General features: G+C 42.1%; 1 protein-coding gene across 1 annotated transcript in view; it reads left to right on the forward strand.

The window, feature by feature from the left end:
• LOC149139426 (P-loop containing nucleoside triphosphate hydrolases superfamily protein) overlaps positions 1-19603 on the forward strand; it is a 576721-nt gene that overhangs the window by 30915 nt on the left and 526203 nt on the right. The window contains exon 4 of the mRNA XM_089449256.1: positions 12964-13026. Coding sequence (XP_089305382.1) covers positions 12964-13026 — 63 coding nt within the window. The remainder of the gene's footprint in view (positions 1-12963; positions 13027-19603) is intronic.

Genomic DNA, 19603 nt, shown 5'->3' on the forward strand with positions numbered 1-19603 from the left:
TTACTAGAGCACATTCCTTGCTAAGAGGGAGTGTTGATTTCTGGTAGCATCGAATTTGCTCTAAGCCTCAAAATTTGCAGGGAGGCTAGGACACATGTATTCCTGAATACCCAGAAATTGTTTTGGGAAATTCCATCCGGAGACAGTTTTATTAAAATAATTAATTATTTTTAATGGATGCCTAAGTCTAAACTTAGGAAATTAAAATAATTAAAGGGTATTAATCAAATTGAGGGTGAAACTTCTAGAAGAAGACGGAGATCGAGTCCAAATGATCTGAGCCATTGATTAGAATCTAATCTGGGCCGTTGATTACTCAACTGGAGGATTATAAGAAGGACTTCGATGGGCATTTGGAAAATACATCGGAGAGATCAAGAGATCGAATTTCTCAGAGAGGGCAGCGCAACAGTTGCTAGAGAATCGATCAAGGTGATTTCTTGCAGTGAGGGGTAGGGATAGTAGACCGGAGGAAGCTTTCCAGATCCGGGGAGTGCAAGGCAGAGAAGGCAGAGAGCAGTTCAGTGAGGCAGCGCAGAGCTTTAGAGGGAGTTCGAATTCCAGCTAGGAGAGACGAGATTCAGTGCAGGAAGCCGGGGTGTGAGACCAGAAGGCCTGGAGATCGAATTTCCAATCAGTAAGAGGTCAGTAGAGGGATTGATGTAGAGCCCAACCAGAGTGACGCAGTTCTGCGTAGGGTTGACGCAGAGGCTGCGTAGAGGCAGTGTGGGGCCAGTCAACAATCCCCTGATCAGAATCGATTCTCCTAGAACAGTGTGAGATTTCTCTCAGCAACCCTTTTTTCAGTTTCTCTCTATATCGGATAGCCAATTGGGCATCCAACAAATTGTACTCAGATTTACTACTGCATAATAATTAAAACCCTCAGCTGCTGCACCGGTTTTCCCGCATTGGGTTTTTCCAGGGACATTTGTCCAAAAATAACAGTGTCATGTGTTGTGTATTTCTTTCTTGCTCAGTTTCTTGTTTCTGCATTTAATTTAATTGGTGAAGGCTGCAGTGTATTAGTTTCGGTATTCGCTGTAGGATGCAGTAAATAGTTTATTCAGTAATCTAACAAGTAGAAGATACTTAATCAGTTGCCACATTAGAAATTTGGGTCTTCCAAATTTTCGCAATTCAGGGTACCTGTGATTGGAAATTTAAAATTTAAGCCCAAGGCTGTGGACCAAACTGAATGGATGTGATGTGTGAATGCAAGGCAGGTAGTGAGTTTAGGTTGATTTAAAGAGACGAGTGGCTGGTGGAGCATGTGGTAGATTGGATGGTGAAACCCTCCATTCAAACACACAACAAGGACATGTCTGTGACAGAGTTCAATTTCATAGAGTTGCTAAATCCAAAGCTTGAGAAGTTTAATGATTTTGTCATGGCTAAGGAAAAGGAGTACATCATCCATCAAAAGGAATTGCAGGAGAAGATTCAAAGGGCGAGTAATACTCTCAGTCTGAGTGGCTAGCAAGATTTGATCAAAGTCAGCCAAGACGTTGTCAAATTTCAAGGCAAAATGGTTCTCTTGGAGAGTCACAAAAACGCAACGCTAAGACTGATATTAACACACAGACTTCAAAAAATGTTTAACTCAGTGAAAAAAGTTCAATGCACAACAACGCATTGCAACTTGGAATGAGAATCATGTTTAACGTACTTAGGGCAGATAAAGGATGTAGTAGAGAATAATGGTAGGAAAATAGGAGTTACAGGAAGCATAAATCTAAAGTTGGGAGCTGGCTGTGATACTATGTCAGGGCAGGAGGTAACTCCACGAATTGAATTGTTTATTGCATTAGTCATATCATGAATTTATACATGAGTGGAGAGACTCTTAGGATTCCAATTCCAAGGTCTCTTGGTTTTCTCAAATGCCTAACTGACAATATTTACAATAGTCCTTTTGGATTAGGTGTCAACATTTTTCATTATGTAATTGGATGTTTATGCTTGCTTTTCTTGGGCACATTTGGGCATGGATTAGTGGGGGGATTCGATGGAAAGAAAGGGCTTTGACTGTACTCTTGTTCTCTTATCTCAACTTGGGGGTTAATCCTGTATCCTAGTCCCTATTGAAAAATGTGTAACTAGGTTCAGTCTTCATAAATGTGAAATGTACTTTTGATTCTTGTAAATTGTAAAATGAAAGAAAATCATTATTATTATTTTTGGAGCAGGGGTTTCATGCTCAAGGTCTTTTATTTTATAGGTTAAGCACCCATTGAGTGCTTCTAGGGTTTTTCCTAGGTTAAGAAGTCAAAAGAGTCATTGTCATAAGTTGAAGACCCCATCGGGCACATTGTAACTTGTAAAGAAAATTATCTTTGTCCTTAAAAGTGTCAAAATGCCCTTCAAGACCAAGTCAGCCTAATTTGAGGAGCAAAGAACAAGATACACATGACACACTTATTTTTGGACAAAATAGTCCCTGGAAAAACCCAATGCAGGAAACCAGTGCAGCAGCTCTAAGGGTTTTATTATTATGCAAGAGAAATATATGAATACAAATCTAGGATGCTCATTTAGTAATCCTTTATAGAGAAAATACTGGCAAAAAATCTGAGTGAGTTTTACCTCACTTCACTCGGCAAAATTCTGGTTGATCCGGCACAAGACTGGCTAACCTCGACTATTTTTGCATCACCTCTCCTGCCCTTTGCGTCAGCTTTCCCGACTGTTCTGGTAGTTCCGACTTTTGCCCTCTGCGTCAGCTTTCCTGGCAGTTCCGACTTTTGCCCTCTTGCCCTCTGCATCAGCTTTCCCGGCTATTCCCGGTAGTTCCGGTTGTTCCCGATAGTTCCGGCTTCTGTTTGACAGGCAACTTTTCTGCTCTGCTGGCTCTCTCCGCCTCTTTGTTTGTATTCTCTAAAAATTCCTTCTCCCGGATTCTCACTACCCCTCTGCTGCAAAATGATCACTTAATTCGAAATCCTTAGCAAACCCTGCCCTAGGAATCAAATTCTTGATCAATTCGTTCTCTCCGTGTGTGTTTCCAAATGAACCCCAAGCCTCCATTTTATACTTTTCCTGTTGAGTCTTCAACAACCGAGATTAAGTCTCTAATCAATGGCTAAGATTAAAACATGACTTGATCCACCTTCTAGATCATTCTCACCCATTAATATTTTAATTTTCCTAAGTTTAGACTTAGGAACCCCATTAAAAATATTAATTATTTTAATAAAATACAATCCGGGTGGAATTTCACCAAACGGTTTCTGGGTTCTTTATAACTCATGTGCCTTAGCCTCTCCACCAATTTTCAAGGCTAGAGCACTTCCGATGCTACCAAAAACTAACATTCACTCTTAGCGAGGAAAACGCTCTAGCAACAATGCCCAACTGCATGCTGCTCTACTTCTGAAGCACCTCCTTTCCGCACTCTTGTTGCCACCAACATTGTGCTACTGTTGCCCATGACACTGCCACTGCCACTACTGCATCTGTACTACAACTCCCTCTCAAATGCTGCATCTGCTATGTTGCTAGCACTGCCACTGCTAACATTGCATCCGTACTGCAACTCAGTCGCTGAGAGAAGCAACTGAAAAACATCCAAAATTAGTTGAACTTCAGTGTTCAACATAATAAAATGAATGTTGGAATCTGTCTGCTCTAGTCTGTGACTGCTCTAGTCTCTGACCCTCTGAATCTTCTGCACCACTGCTGACTTCTGCACTGTGCCAACTGCACTGCTGCCAATCTTGCTCTGTGCTGATCAGTCTTTGTTAAAATTGGCAACTAGGGCCAAACTCCATGTGGGTCATCTTAGTATTGACAACTAATATTTTTCTTGGATCCCTCTCATCGAGAGGTGTAGGATTGATCTAAAGATCATCCGATTTTGATAAGCATTCATGGAGATATGATTTTATTTATGTTATGGGACAATTCGTCAAGGTCGGCCAACAACCAAATAAACCCCTCACGTGCTCAATGTTTTAGTATAAATAGAAGAGGTCCTCAAGTCATTTGAACACGCTCTCACAATCTTGTGATCTCTCTCTTCATTCTGTTTTGGGTTTTGATGAAAGAGAGATCTAGAGGGAGTGCCCTAGTCTAATACGCTGTCCTAATGAAGATCAAATCTCAGCCATGGAAGTAAAGGCTATATGCTGCCCTAGAAGGGATGCCCTAGACCCTAACGCTGTCATGGAGGAGTCCTATACACTGCGTCTTATACACTGCCATGGAGAGCCCTAATTACAGTCAGGGAGAAGCCTTAGATGTGGAGGAGAAAGGGTCTTCTAGGAGTGTCTACGTTGCCCTAATTTACGGTCAAATGCAGTCATGAAAACACAACAAGGAGAGGCTGAATGTAGGTCTATAAGAGACCCTAAGATGCTGTCCTTAAATGCCCTAAACGCTGTCCTAGGAGAAGTCATCTAGACGCAGAGGAAGGAGGATTTTGTTATGCCCTAGCTGCCGAAAATAGGAGGACTAATGCAGCCCACTAAACGCAGTTGAATGACTGTATAGAGGAGACCTAACTCTATGGAAGACAAGCCTTAAATGCTGTCAAGAAAGGGCTCCTGTATGCAGTCAATGTATGATCTAATATGCATATATGGAGAGCACAGATTCGCTGATGTATGAGGCTCTAAACCGCAGTCTCAAGAGGTCTCTATGGTGCCTTAGGACACAGTCATATATGTTGCAACAGGAGGCACGTATATGCAATAAAGGGGAGGCCTTAATCCGTAGTAAAAGGGAACATCTAGCCACTATCAAGGAGACCTAAGAAGAGGCTCCTATCTGCTGTCCTGAAAGTGCCTGTAATGCTGGCCAAGGTGAAACGATCGTAGAAAAGAGAAACCCTCATGATGCTGAAGCTCTCTTTGTTGCTATCCCGTGCTCCCTCTGCTACCTCTGCGCTGCTACAACAACTCTGTGCCTCTCGCACCGCTGCAAACCCCTCTGTGCCTTCTTGCACTGCTGCAATCTCGTCTGTGCCTCTCGCACAACTGTAACTCCACTGCGTTGCTCCGGATTCATGCACCCTAGCATTCTCTGCCGCTCCATCCGCATCCGCTTCTACCGACATCCGCCATCCTGCTTCTGTCACTTCAGGGCTCCCCTTGCCGGATATGATCCAAGAGTTTGGGTACCTCAAGGATCCCGCCCCACATATCCTGTAGTCCTCCTGACTACAGCTCGATGTCTCCCCACCTCTTCTCTAGAGGTACATGAGCACTCATGGCACAATCGTCATCATCCTCTACCTCCTTCTCTACCTTAGCTGGCATTGCCTTGGAGTCAGAAGCCTCTCCCTTATTCTTCTTTCTGGGACACTGGGTTGCATAATGGCCCAACTCCCCACAGTTGAAGCATTTTATCTTGGAGATTTCCTTCTTCCTCTTCCCTTGTTGCCCTGCAGATGCCAGAGCCGCATCCTCTTCCTCCTCTTTCTTGATTCAACCTCCTTTGCTGCTACTTCCCGCCTTGGTCAGCCATCTGATCTCTTCTTGACGAAGAGCTGCCCACAACTCTTCCCATCCTGGAAGATTTGCTCTGCCCAAAATGCTTTGGACGAATGTCTCCCACTCCTCGGAGACTGCATTCAAGGCGGTCCTCACCGTTAACTCCTGATCCGGCGTGGCCCCTATGGAAGAAAGTTGGTCCCGAATCTCCTGCAACCTATGTTGCAGGAAACGTGGGGGGGGGGGCCGTTTCCGGCTGGAAACTGGGACGAAACGCGTTTGGTACGGCCAGGAAACGCGTTTCCGGCCGTACTGCCACGTTTCCCGAAACGGAAACGTGGCAGTACGGCCGGAAACGCGTTTCCCGGCCGTACAGCCCGCGTTTCCCAATTGAATTGTGTTTTTTTTAATTTTTTTTTTCAAATTTGTTTTTTAATTTTCTAGATGGGTGTCTAAAGTTATAAAAGTGAATTTTTGCCCTAGTGTTGATATGCAGTTCATGGTAATGTTAAATTCTTAAAGTAAAAGTGATATTCTCCTTTATTTTTCATTTTCATCCTTTTACTTAAATTTTTAACATTACCATGAAATGACTCAGGATGTTTGAGAGTGGTTTCGCCCTCATTGGATTTCATATGGAGAAAGTAGAATTTTAGATCTCACTCAAAATCCAGCAGACTTATTTGTTTTTCAGGATTTCAGGATTGGGGGGATTGCAATGTTTCCATTGGATTTTATCATGTACTAGGGTATGGAACTTGTATTTAATCAAGAAAACAAAGCCCTCTATGCAGGGGAAACTCCCAATAATCAAGATCATGTAGGGTACTAGGGTATGAAACGTGTACTTAATCAAGAGCACTAAGGTCGTTCGACTATGTAGGAGGAGACTCCCAATACAACAGTGGTCCTTCTAAAGAATGGGATGTGGATGTAGAAAATCCTAATTTGGATCTCTCTCTTGCAGCCTTATAGTCTTTATTGTACTTGCAGCCTCATATATTAATATAAATAAAGGCTGATTTTGAGATTTGGATATCTAATAAAGGTTGCTTTTGGATATTCCGATATTTTTATTTTCATTATGTGATCATTCATGAGCAATGTGATGTAAATTAAATCTTAATGTTTAAGTGTAATAAATTATAATGTATCATTTATGCTTTATGATTGCACACACACACACACACATATATATATATATTTAAATATTTTCTATATATATATATATATTCGCGTTTCCCCGTTTCCAAAATTTGGGGAGGTCGCGTTTCGTATCGCTTCCCGTTTCGGAAACTCGTACCCGTTTCCCCGTTTCGTGCAACTTAGCCTGCAACTTGCTGAGGAAGTGATCTATCTGCTCCCCCTTCTGCATCTGATACGACCGCAGTTGATTCTGCAGTAGCATCTTCCTCTGCACGAAAGTGCCTTGATACAATGTCGTCAAGGTATCCCACATTTCCTTTGCCTGATTCTTCTCAGCAATATGTTGAACTACATGATCCTTCACTCCATCAAGGATTATGCACTTTGCCTTAGCCATTGCATCCTCATACCTTTCGTCTTTAGCTGGGTCGATTGGGATAGCCACGGTTCTCAAGGCGAAGGCCTTAATGCAAATGTCTATCCAAAACAGACAGGATCCTGGCCTTCCAGATGACAAAGTTGGATGCTTAGTCCAACCTGTCCTGATCCCTCAGTCCATTCATTGCCATCTCTGCTCCTCTTCGACTCCGTCTGAGTCTCTACTTCCCTCTTGGAAGTTTTCCTCTAGACTCCTTCTGAGTCTCTATTTCCCTCCTGGACATGCTCTCCGAAACTCCCTCTGAGTCTCAATTTCCCTCTTGGAAATCCCCATTCCAATAGTTGAATTGCACCTCCCCGATCCCTTTTGATCCTGCAATATTGATATGGATTTCTTGGCTAGAAATCTGCTTAGGTAGCAACTCCCTCTACCTTGGTTCTGTCTCGTTAGGTATTGTTCTATTTCGATAACAACAACACCCCGCCAGCTTCACAATCCACAATCTGCCCACAGCTTCTTATGCCCCAGCAACTGAAGAAATTGAGCCTCTCGGCTTTGTGCAATCCGGCAGTCGCTGAATCTCTCTTCTGGCCAATTGCGTCACTCCTACTTGGATGAGCAGGATGATGTGGCTCTTCGTGAGCCCCTCACTGCTTCTGCGCTGACCCTTTCTCTGGCTCAGAATGATGATGCAGGCCCTTTGCGTCACTCCTTTGCTGCTTTCTGCTTAGGAACAACTTTGTCTCTCGGGACAGCTGTTTCTACTGCAAATTCTCTGATTCAGCTGGTGCCTTCAACTCTCCTGTGATCTGCAATGCTCTAATACCATGTTGAAATTTCTAAGTCTAACCCGTTAGAAATTTTCCTGCACTATCTAGTTTATTTCACCTACTTGTTTAATTACTGAACAAGTTATTTAACCATATAAATACTGAAATAAACACAATGCAGTCTCAACCATCTACAGATCATCAACTGAAAGAAATAGACAAACACATAAGGGACACCGTTATTTTTGGACAATTGTCCCCGGAAAAACCCAACTTGGGAAAATCGGTGCAACAGTTCTGAGGGTTTTATTATTAAGAAGCTTTTCTTGAGTACAACTGGGTGCCAAACTGACTCACCCTACAGAGAAATCTATCTGGCAGTAATACCTCTCTTCGAAAGCAGATATTCGGCAAGTCTGCTCCACGAAACTCTCTCCAACGCCTCTTTGAGGCTCTGAATCGGCCCTCCTGGCCTCTGCGTCAGCCTAGAACCCTCTGCGTCAGCGTACAGATGCTTCGCGCTAGCTCTTTGGCCCTTTGCATCACCCAAGTAGTACCTCTGGCCCTCTGCGTGGATCCTGCTCGCTCTGCATTTGCCTCTCTACCTTTGCGCTGGTCTTCCGGCACTATCTCTGCCTCTTTGTTATGCACTCACTGCCCCTCGCTGCAACTCAGATCACTGGTTCGATTTCTCTCAGCAAACCCCGCTCTAGAAATCGAACTGACTGATCAACTTGGTGTATCTCCAATTGACCCTTAAGCCTCCTCTTATACTTTTTCTGTTGAGTCTTCAACGGCCGAGATGAAATCTCTAATCAACGACTAAGATTATATTTGGCTTGATCCATGTCATTTAGAACCTTCTAACCCAATTTTATATTAATACCCATAATATTTTTATTTTCCTAAGTTTAGACTTAGGAACCCATTAAAAATATTAATTATTTTAATATCTTTCTCACTGAGTAGAATTTCCCCAAACCATTTCTGGGTCTTGGATATCTCATGTGCTTTAGCCTCTCCACCAATTTTCATCGCTAGAGCAGATTCGATGCTACCCGAAATCAATAGACTTGGTCGATTTGCCTGATTTAAGATGCCTTTTCTCTTTTTGCTTGATAATATTTTATTGAATCTCAATGAAGCCATCGATAGTTAGGGCAATGGGTAAAGTTTTCACATGTACAACTTTTGTTTTTCATTGATGACAAGGAGGGCACTGACAGTTTGGTATTTTGCACCTGGATTTTTCTATAATATAATAACAACTATATATATATATATATATATAGAAAGTAATGAATTAAAGTTTAATTTAAAACTCATTTGTACCATTAAACATAAATTCATTTAATTAGAGCCAATGATTGACATGGCAGGGCTAGGTGGCCTTGATGTTGACTCAGTCCCAGTCCTGGGGTGTTAGCAGTATGATCACACAGATGTGGCACTAAGTATGAAATCTTTAAAAGACCAGAACTTGGTGATCCAGACTCAAAATTTGATAAACTTTATATCTTTGGAAAGCTTCCGACGAGTAGAAGAAGATGGTGGCTTGGGACATGGGGTTCAAGTTGTCTGATAAAGGCAAAATTTTTATGAACCCCATCTCCTAAAGGTGACATACAAGGTCGAGAGTGTGGATGAATGTTACATATATTCCTTACCCATTGGGGAACAGGGCCATATGTTAGCCTTCCTAGGTTTCATAGGACAAGGATCTTCATGTAATTCTCATGTATCATTGTTGTAATTCTTATTTATGTCCCTTGTAACTTTAGTGTTTCTTTGAAGTGATACAAAAGATATATCATAAAAAATAATTCACGATGGAATAATTTCTACCATAAACATGTAGTTAAAACTTAAAATTGTAATTGTCCTAGGGGGCAGCTCAATTGGTGATCAAAGTAATGTGAAATCTGTGAACACTGAGAGATCCAAGGTTCAAATCCCCCTGGTTGTGACCCGGTTTACGGAGAGGAGGACGGGCTGTATACCCCTAGAGGTTTATTAGTAGTTACGTGTCTAGCGGGCTACTGGGATCCTCTGGGATACAGAAAAAAACTTAAAATCGTAACAAAACCAAAAGCACCTACTACATTTTGAATTAAGCTTTCCTTTAACTATTAATATTAACAAATATATGGAGCTTTAATACAAAAAGGGTGTGCTGCACATGCAACCTCCACAAGCATCAACCAAAAACAAAGATTATGTTGGTTGGCTTAGGTCAAAACACCCACCAATTAGATGCCAAAAGTAAAAAACATGGGTTGGAAGTTGCCAAAACACCCAAGGTCACAAATCATAAATAATCTAGAAACAAATAACATATAACCAAAACATGGGGCACAAACCCAACAACATAGCACTAAAACATGACTAGACTAGCCATATGAGGAGGTTGGTCATGGTCATCTAAGGGTGGGCTCCAAACATAAATTAGGGGATTAGTGTCAGTAGGCTATATAGGCTCCCAACCATCACTATGTGCTTCCAAGGGCTTAGGCCCCTTTGTGTGTTGGGGTATTCCATCTCCTCCAATGTTCCTAGTGCTTGCAAATTGGTTTGTCAACCTTGTGTTGAGGCCTATGGTCTCCCTTGTGTGATCCCGCTGAGGCTATCTGAGAAGGGTTAGCTGATTCTTCGTTCATAGTACAAGGGTGTGAAAATTTGGAAGCCCCAAATTTCTACTGCAACAACTAGTTACGTTTCTCCTATTTGTTAATTACTTGAAAAAATTATTTACTGTTTCCTATAGTAAACACTAAAACTAATACACTACAGCCTTCACCATTTAAATAAAATGCGGAAACAAGAAACTGAGCAAGAAAGAAATACACAACACATCCACACAGTTATTTTTGGACAAATGTCCTCGGAAAAACCCAGTGTGGGAAAACTAGTGCAACAGTTGAGGGTTTGTATTATTAAGCAATAGTTTTCTGAATACAATCTCTAGATGCCCTGCTGGCTATCCAATACAGAGAATATCACTGACAGAAAGATAAGTGAGATTACCTCACACTATCACTGGAAATCTCACTGAATGGCCAGCCCCTGGCTTCCTCTACGTAGTCTCTATGCAATCACTGCGTAGGCCTTGCGTCACAGCTACTGGGGTTTGCGTCACTCCTCCCGACTGATCGATTTGCCTCTGAGTTTCTGCCCTCTCAGTCTCACTCCTCGACTTTTGGCTCTGGAAATCGATTCTCCAGCAAATTTACAGATTCCCTCTGGGCTTTTGCGCCACCTCTGCATGGCCCTGCATCAGCCTCTTTGGCTCTGCGTTGCCTCTGCGTGGCCCTGCATCAGCCTCTTTGGCTCTGCGCTACCTCTGCTGGATCTCTCTCTGCCTTCTCTGCTGAGTATTCCCGGATTAGGAGAAATCTCCAACCGGAACTATCCCTGCCCCTCACTGCAAAAGATCACTTCAAAATTCTTTCTGGCAGCTGCTCTGCTTCAGAAAATCGATCTTCTGATCTTCACTCGATGTGTTCTCCAAGTGCCCATCGATGTCCTTCTTATAATCCTCCAGTTGAGAACCAACGCCCAGATTAGATTCTAATCAATGGCTCAGATCATTTGGACTTGATCTCCGTCTTCTTCTAGAAGTTTCACCCACAGTTAGATTAATACCCTTTAATTATTTTAATTTCCTAAGTTTAGACTTAGGCACCCATTAAAAATAATTAATTATTTTAATAAAACTGTCTCCGGGTGGAATTTCCCAAAACAATTTTTGGGTATTGGAGAATGCATGTGTCTAAGCCTCCCTGCAAATTTTGAGACTTGAAGCACATCCGATGCTACCAATAATCAACAAAGGATCCCCACACCAGTACTTTTGAAGATGTTGGAGGCGATCCATCTCTACTCAAAACTTTCAACCTTGAATTGTAATCTACAAGGATAGGTTGTCCTTGATTAGAGTGCCATTGTGACTAGATAACAAAGTTAAATGAAACTTTATTATGTCTCTTCTAGAGCTAGAACAACATTTCAATCAGCATTGCTGACATTGTGTTAGCAAAAAAAATGGCAAGGGTCCAGAAAGGCAAGAAATCAATAAAAATCATGAAATATCGGAAAAATTGGCAAACATTGAAAAATTAAGAAAATACAAAAGTATTCATTTTTCTTTTCATATTTTTTGACATCTAAAGCAACTCGGAGATTTTTAAGCGGTCTGACTATTTTTCCACACGTTGTGATTTTATGATGATTTTTTTCCCTGGTAAAAATCACTGATTTTTACGGGTGATAAAATTGTCCATGGGTATATATCTTGACCACGATTTTTTCGTGATTTTTGTAACACTGATTTCAACCCTGCACAACATCTAAGTAGAGTGAAACAACTACATAATTTTTATTCAATAAACTCTAGCATAAACCTTGATTCACGTGGAAAGATGTCATAATGCAATGACGTGTCCAAGGCTAGAAAACAACATTGAAATAACATGTCATTTTGAAGAAAAATGATGATATTTTGAAATCCTATGCCAGACATAATAACATCTGTTGTAGCCACCAACAAAAGAGGAAAAGGAAACCCTGCATGAACAGCAAACTAAATGGGTAGTAATAATTCATTAATTGTGTTTAACTAGGGCTTTGTATAACTCTACTTGATGCTCTAGAGTCTATACTAAGGATCCATATGGTTCTTGAAGGAATTGAACCATACCCAAGTTGATTGCATGCATCATTGCCCAATTGCATCAAATTTGGACAGCTGAAATTACATCACATCTCGTAGCTGCTTTACCTTTTATACAGGATCAGCTCGTGGAGCTGACAACCATACCCAATACACAAGCAATGGAAAGCCTTACACAATATACACGCATGCGTTGAAATCTTATTCAATATTCTATTTAGCTGACTGTAATAGAAGCACTCAGGTCAAACTTTTGGACAAATATTAAAATCTCCTTCATTTCTTAGGCAATTAGTCATATACTGGCCTATAATATACTTAAGACATATAAGTAACTGGCAACTTCTTATGTGGCAACATAGTAATGGCTTGTGCGGCACTGGAGCTTTGGTTATTGCTAATCTCATCATATCTTCTCGGTGTGCATACTTGCCTTGACTATAATTTCTTTCCAAGATTTGAGGGAACCTTGTGGGACTAAGTGGTCTCTTTGTCCTTTTGTTTGGAAGAGATTGATGTCTATATAACAGCTGTAGATTATGATATTTATGTTATTTGATTTTGCAGTGGTACATATCGTGAAGAATTATATTGCACATCTTCTTGATGTCAGAGTGCCTTTGATTTTGGGTAAGAGTTTTAACAGTTTGTACACTTAATACCCCTTTATTTAGTTTATATTTTTTTTGAAGATTTTGATTTTAGAATTTGTAAAAAACTATATATTGAATTTCCTTTCTTACCCTGATATATACCCTATGGTATATATATATATATATCTTGCCTGTTAAATCTTGAAAGTATTTAATATTGTACAATCACAGGAAATGATTGAAAACGAGTTCAAAGAATTTTAGAAGGAAAGCTGAGCTACCAATTTATTCGCTCACCGATACCTATTTTGTTGCAATCTTCACACACACAATATATAACTTGTTTCTCATTCTTGTATAGCCTTCATGTTTTTCTACTGCTAATTTTCTTATTTAATAGTTATTTGGATCAACATTGATGATGATTTCGTCGTTTAAAAACCTTCAGAACATCGGGGGTAGTGGTGGAGCATCCTTATAAACAACTTAGATTAGCTGGCCATATCAAAATAATATTTTGTATACTCCTGAGGTTAGCAATGAAATTGATGAGCTTGAGAAATTTGTATAAGCAACACTGATATGTTTTAACTTGTCATTGATATGAAGGATTCAAGTGACTAGTGGAGCTTTTGGTAGTTTCATTTATAAAGGAAACTTGTGAAATATCATGTAATGTCTTAATTCTTTGTTGGTATGAAGGATGCCAGTGAATTCCACGTGATTTGTCCCTTTGGTTTTGGGCTTCTTCATGATTTCTTTGTATGGGTTTGGTCCCTTTCTTTTTCTGATCACCAATTATAGATCGATTGAGGTATTTTCTCATTTTTCTGGTGACAATCCAAGAATTTGTTTAGAGTTAGAATTATTTTGTTTCCATGTCCTTAGTTTGGAATATCTCTTCCCCACTCTAAACCCAATGTCGTGGCTGAAACTTGTCACTTGTAACCCATAGCTCAATCATGTTGTTAAATTGGTATCTAATAACTCGAGTGATAAAATTTATTGTAAGTGTAGAAGTGCACAAGGAATGATGCATTCTCTTGCTAAATAAGAGAACAATAGTCTATGATGTTCTTTCTTATTTTTACTTCTTCTGTACTAGCCTTTAAACTTCCCCCCATGATCTTTGGCCTTCTTTCCTTCAACATTTGAGTTAGCTTTTGTGTTTTCATTTTTCCAACTCTTCAGTGCCCTTATTTGGTTTGCATTCCATGTGTGTGTGTTTGCATGCATATAGATTTCACATAAAGAAGAATGAGTTAGTGAGTATAAAACATAGGTTTTTGGTTATTGGTTGATTGTGATTATATTTCTGTCAATTCTTTAATTTCCTTTTTCTCAACTTGATTTATCCTTTTTTTGCGTGTTGAATATTAGTTAAAATTAGAGAAAGCAGTTAGTTGCCACAAAATATTGCAGGCCTTGGAGAGAGGTACCCTAAAAGGCTATTACTAGACCAAGAGACAACAATGGGGTAGTGGCCCACTGTCACCACAACCAAAACCCCCACTCTTTATGAATTTTCACTGATGGGAGGAGTCTCGGTATGTGAGAAGGTCACCTAATGGATATTCTAGGGTTAGGGTACAAGGTGACTCAATGAGACCTTCTACAAGAAAGGCACAATTTAGGCTTAGGGCTCCTATTGGAGGCAATTCACTTTCTTTATAGAGGCCTAGGGTTAAGAGCACAAGACCTAGGGCTTGATTGATTGGTTGAGTGTTGGGTGGCCAAAGGTCAAGGCAAAGAGAGGGTTTCCAACAGTGATTTTCAACAAGAGAAAGGCTCATGAAACCCTCAAACAAGCCCCTAAGTTGAAGCAAGACTAGACTAGGGTTTTACCTTAGGGAAAACAACTAGGGCAAAGAAATTTATGGACAAGATTGAAGTGGATGCCCACCAAAAGAAGAGATTTTGTGGCAAATGCCCTCCTCTTGATGTTTAGGTTCTCCAATCCCGCAAATGCACCTTGCCTAGGGATTTACACCAAGCCCTACTTAGCAAGCTTGGCCTTAAAGGCGCTAAATTAGAGAAGGAAGGATTTATGGGTAAAATTCATGTTTGATCACCAACAAAATGGACTAGTCCCTTTTTCCTTGGGAGTATGGAGTCTATGATGTGACAAGACAACGAAATAGTTGCTAAGGAGGTCGAATTCTTGATGCCCTAGCAACAAAATTTCAAGCATTCCCCTATGCAAAGGATAATGGGTTTTTCATGGGAGGGCTAGTTAAAGTTCACCAATAGGACATTTATTCACATATTATGTATGAGTAATGCATGCAATAGATCATCTAGATAGCAATAAATTTTCAATAAATTAGGGCACAACAATAAACCCTAGATTCAACAATTCCATACATTAGACATATAAGAAAATATATATTCAACATAAGTGTACTTACAAGATAACATGCAAAGTTAATGTTGGAATTTCTAAGTCTAACACGTTAGAAACCCTTCATGCACTTTACTGATTTATTCCTACCTACTTGTTCTGTTAATTAACAAGTTATTTACCATGTAAATACTGGAAATAAATACAAATGCATGCTCAACACATTACAGATCATCAACTGAATGAAATAGAAATAAGCATACAAGTGCCACCGTTGTTTTTGGACTAATGTCCTTGGAAAAACCCAATGTAGGAAAACCGGTGCAACTATCTGAGGGTTTAATTTATTAAGCAGTTTCAAAATACATTCTGAGTGCCAAATCCGGCTCACCCAACAAAGAAAAATCTCGGCAGTAGTACCTCTCTACTCGGAAGCAGATATTCTGGCTGAAACCTCGGATAAACACTTTGGTAGCTCCATAGCTCTAATCTGCCCCACGAAACCCTAGCATCAGCCTCTCTTTGGCCCAGCGTTAGCCTAGCGTCACTTCGGCGTGGCCTGCGTCAGCCTCTGGAGGCACTGCGTCAGCCCTCTGTCCCTCTACGTCACCCACGCTGGCCCTCTGAGGCATTGCGTAGCTCCTGGCTGCCTCTGCGAGAGCCTTGGCTGGCTCTGTGTGAACCCTTGGCTGCTTTTGCGTCCCTCTCTTTGGCTACTGCACTGATCCTCCCGGTGCCATCTCTGCCTCTCTGCTTCTGTATTCATTGCCCCTTAGCTGCAACTCTGATCACTTTCTCAACTTTCTTAGCAAACCCAGCCCCAGAAAGTCGAAATCTTGATCTCTTGGCGTCTTCTCCAAGTGACCCTCAAGCCTCCTCTTATACTTTTCTCGTTGAGAAATTAGTGGCCGAGATTAAGCCCCTAATCAACGGCTAAGATTAGATCTGGCTTGATCCATGACTTTTGGATCATTCTAACACAGTTTTATATTAATTCACATTAATATTTTATTTTCCCTAAGTTCAGACTTAGGGACTCCATTAAAAATATTAATTATTTTAATATCTCCCAAACTGTTTAGAATCTTCCCAAACCCTTTCTGGGTATTGGATATCTCATGTGCCTTAGCCTCTCCACCAATTTTCGTGGCTAGAGCACATCCGATGCTACCCCAAATCAACACTCCCTCTTAGCAAGGACTGTGCTCTAGTAATACTCCTCACTGAGCATCACTCTGATCATCCGGCATTGGTCCCTGTGCTAATGCTAGGCCTGCTGCCCAACATCTTTTGCACTGCTGCATCCTGTACTGCTACCCATGGCCCTGCCACTGCCACTGATGCATCCGTACTGCAACTCCCTCTGCATCTGTGCTGCTGCCCATGGCCCTGTGACTATCACTATTGCATCTACATTGCAACCCCTCTGATCATGCTGCATCGCGCTACCCATAGCACTACCACTGCTAACTGCTGCATTGCAACTCAGTTACTGAGAAGTAAGTAACTGATCTCCCAACTCTGACATCTCTGTCAGGCTAGAAACACTCTTGATGCTGAAGCTCCTCTGTCACTGATAAGTGCTCCCTCTCTGACCTTTGCGCTGCTGCAACAACTCCATGCATCTTGCATTGTTGCACACCTCTCTATGCCATCCTGCTTTGGTGCAACACTCCCGTGCCTCTCGCACTGTTGCAGCCTGCTAGCCTTGCTCTGTCCTGGGATTCCTGCACTGTAGCTCCCTCTGTCGCTCCATCCGCATCCGTCTCTACTGACATCGCCAGTGCTGCTACTCCTCTTCGGGGTTCCCGTAGCAAGGTCTAATCCAAGAGTCTGGGTACCTCAAGGATCCTGCCCCTCATCGCCTGTAGTCCGTCTGACTACTGCTCGATGTCTCCCCACTTCTGCTCATGTGGCACATGAGCACTCATGGCACAATCATCGTCTGTCTCCACTTCCTCCTCTGCCCTTGCTAGCGTTGCCTTGGTCTCGGAGGCCTCTCCCTTACTCTTCTTCTTTGGACACTCGGTCGCATAATGACCTAGCTCCCCACAGTGGAAGCATTTGACCTTGGAGAGGTCCTTCCTCTTCCATTTCTCCTGCTTTCCCTCAGATGCTAGGGTAACGTCTTTCTCCTCCTCTTTCTTGATTTTGATCCCCTTGCTGCTGCTTCCCGCCTTGCTCAACCTTCTGATCTCTTCTTGGCGAAGAGCAGCCCACATTTCCTCCCAGTCTCGAAGGGTCGCCCTGCCCAGTATGCTCTGGACAAACACCTCCTAGTCTTCTGAGACTGCGTTTAGGGCTATTTTCACCATCAATTCTGGATCTGGCATTGCCCCTATGGAAGTCAGCTGATCCCGGATCTCCTTCAATTGACCGAGGAATGGGTCGATCTGTTCTCCCTTCTTCATCTGGTATGATCGCAGCTGATTTTCTAATAGCATCTTCCTCTGCACTAAAGTATGCTAATACAACTTGATCAGGGCTTCCCACATCTCCTGTGCCGTGTTCTTCTCGGCAATATGTGGTACTATATGATCCTTGACCCCGTCAAGGATGAGACTCTTAGGTTGGGTGGACCTACCTATGGTTTTGTGCATGGTTTTCGCACATGGTTTTGGATGCGATGGTTTTTCGATCCATGGTTTTAGACGCAATGGTTTTCGGTCCGTGGTATTGGATGTTTCGACATGTATAAATATGTATTGTAACATTGAAAGGAACATAATGAAAAATCATTCTGGTAGTCCCGGTTTTGGGATCCAGGGGAAAATCTGTGTGTATATGTGTTTTAAGTGTTATGCTCTCGCATTGTTTATTTTTTGTGTTTTAAAATTCATATGCAGGTAATTTCTTTACGGGGTTGAAACCTACAATGGCATGCTCATACCTGTCGTTATCAGCGGGGTCAACTGGGATAGCTATCGTCCTCAAGGCGAAGTGCTTGACACGATTCCTGTCTAGTACGGATAAGATTCTGGCCTTCCAAACTACGAAGTTTGAGGCTCTGTCCAGTCTGTCTTGGTCTCTTACTCTGTGTAGTGTCATTTCACTACTCCTATACTTCCCTCCTGGAAGTTCTTGGTATGACTCCTCTGAGCTTTGATTTCCCTCCTGGAAACCCTTCTGCGAATGTCGAGATGCCCCTTTGCAATTGTCTGTGCAATTGCAACACTGATATAGATTCCTTAGCTAGAAATCCACCTCGACAGCAACTACCTCTACCTTGGTCTTGCCTTGTTAGGTACTGTTCTGATTAATACCCCACCAACTCCACTCTGTAACTTACCCACAGCCTCCTAAACCCTAGCAAACTGAAGGTTAGAGCTGCTACGCTATGCGCAATCCCGACACCGGCAAATCAGCCTCCTTAGCCAACTGCGTCAGCCCTCCTGGCCTCTGCGTGAGCCTGCCTTTGCCTCCCTCAACCTTTGCGCTACCTCTTCCTGGCTCAATCTTGATGACGCAGGCACTACGTCACCCCTTCCTTGCTGCTACTCTGCTAGGAACAACTTCTGTCACTCGGGACAACTGTTTTCTGCTGCTGCTGCTCTGTTCGGTTGATGTCCTCAGTTCTCCTGTGATCTGCAACCATCCTCTGATACCATGTTGGAATTTCTAAGTCTGACACGTTAGAAACCCTTCATGCACTTTACTGATTTATTCCTACCTACTTGTTCTGTTAATTAACAAGTTATTTACCATGTAAATACTGGAAATAAATACAAATGCATGCTCAACACATTACAGATCATCAATTGAAGGAAATAGAAACAAGCACACAAGTGACACCGTTGTTTTTGGACTAATGTCCCCGGAAAAACCCAATGCGGGAAAACCGGTGCAACTATTTGAGGGTTTGATTTATTAAGCAGTTTCATAATACAATTTGGGTGCCAAATCCCGCTCACCCATCATAGAAAAATCTCGGCAGTAGTACCTCTCTACTCGGAAGCAGATATTCTAGTTGAAACCTCGGATAAACACTCCGGCAGCTCCATAGCTCCAATCTGCCCACAAAACCCCAGCATCAGCCTCTAGGGACTGCATCAGCCTCTCTCTGGCCTAGCGTTAGCCCAACCTCACTCCAGCTTGGCCTGCGTCAGCCTCTGGGGGCACTGCGTCAGCCCTTTGGCCCTCTGCGTGACCCACACTGGCCCTCTTAGGCACTGCGCAACTCCTGGCTGCCTCTGCGTGAGCCCTGGATGGCTCTACGTGAACCCTTGGCTGCTTCTGCGTCCCTCTCTCTGGCTACTGTGCTGATCCTCTCGGT

Source organism: Pinus tabuliformis, chromosome X (assembly GCF_031772625.1).
Source record: "Pinus tabuliformis cultivar Carrire ecotype Pingquan chromosome X, CPIR1, whole genome shotgun sequence".
Lineage (NCBI taxonomy): Eukaryota > Viridiplantae > Streptophyta > Pinopsida > Pinales > Pinaceae > Pinus > Pinus tabuliformis.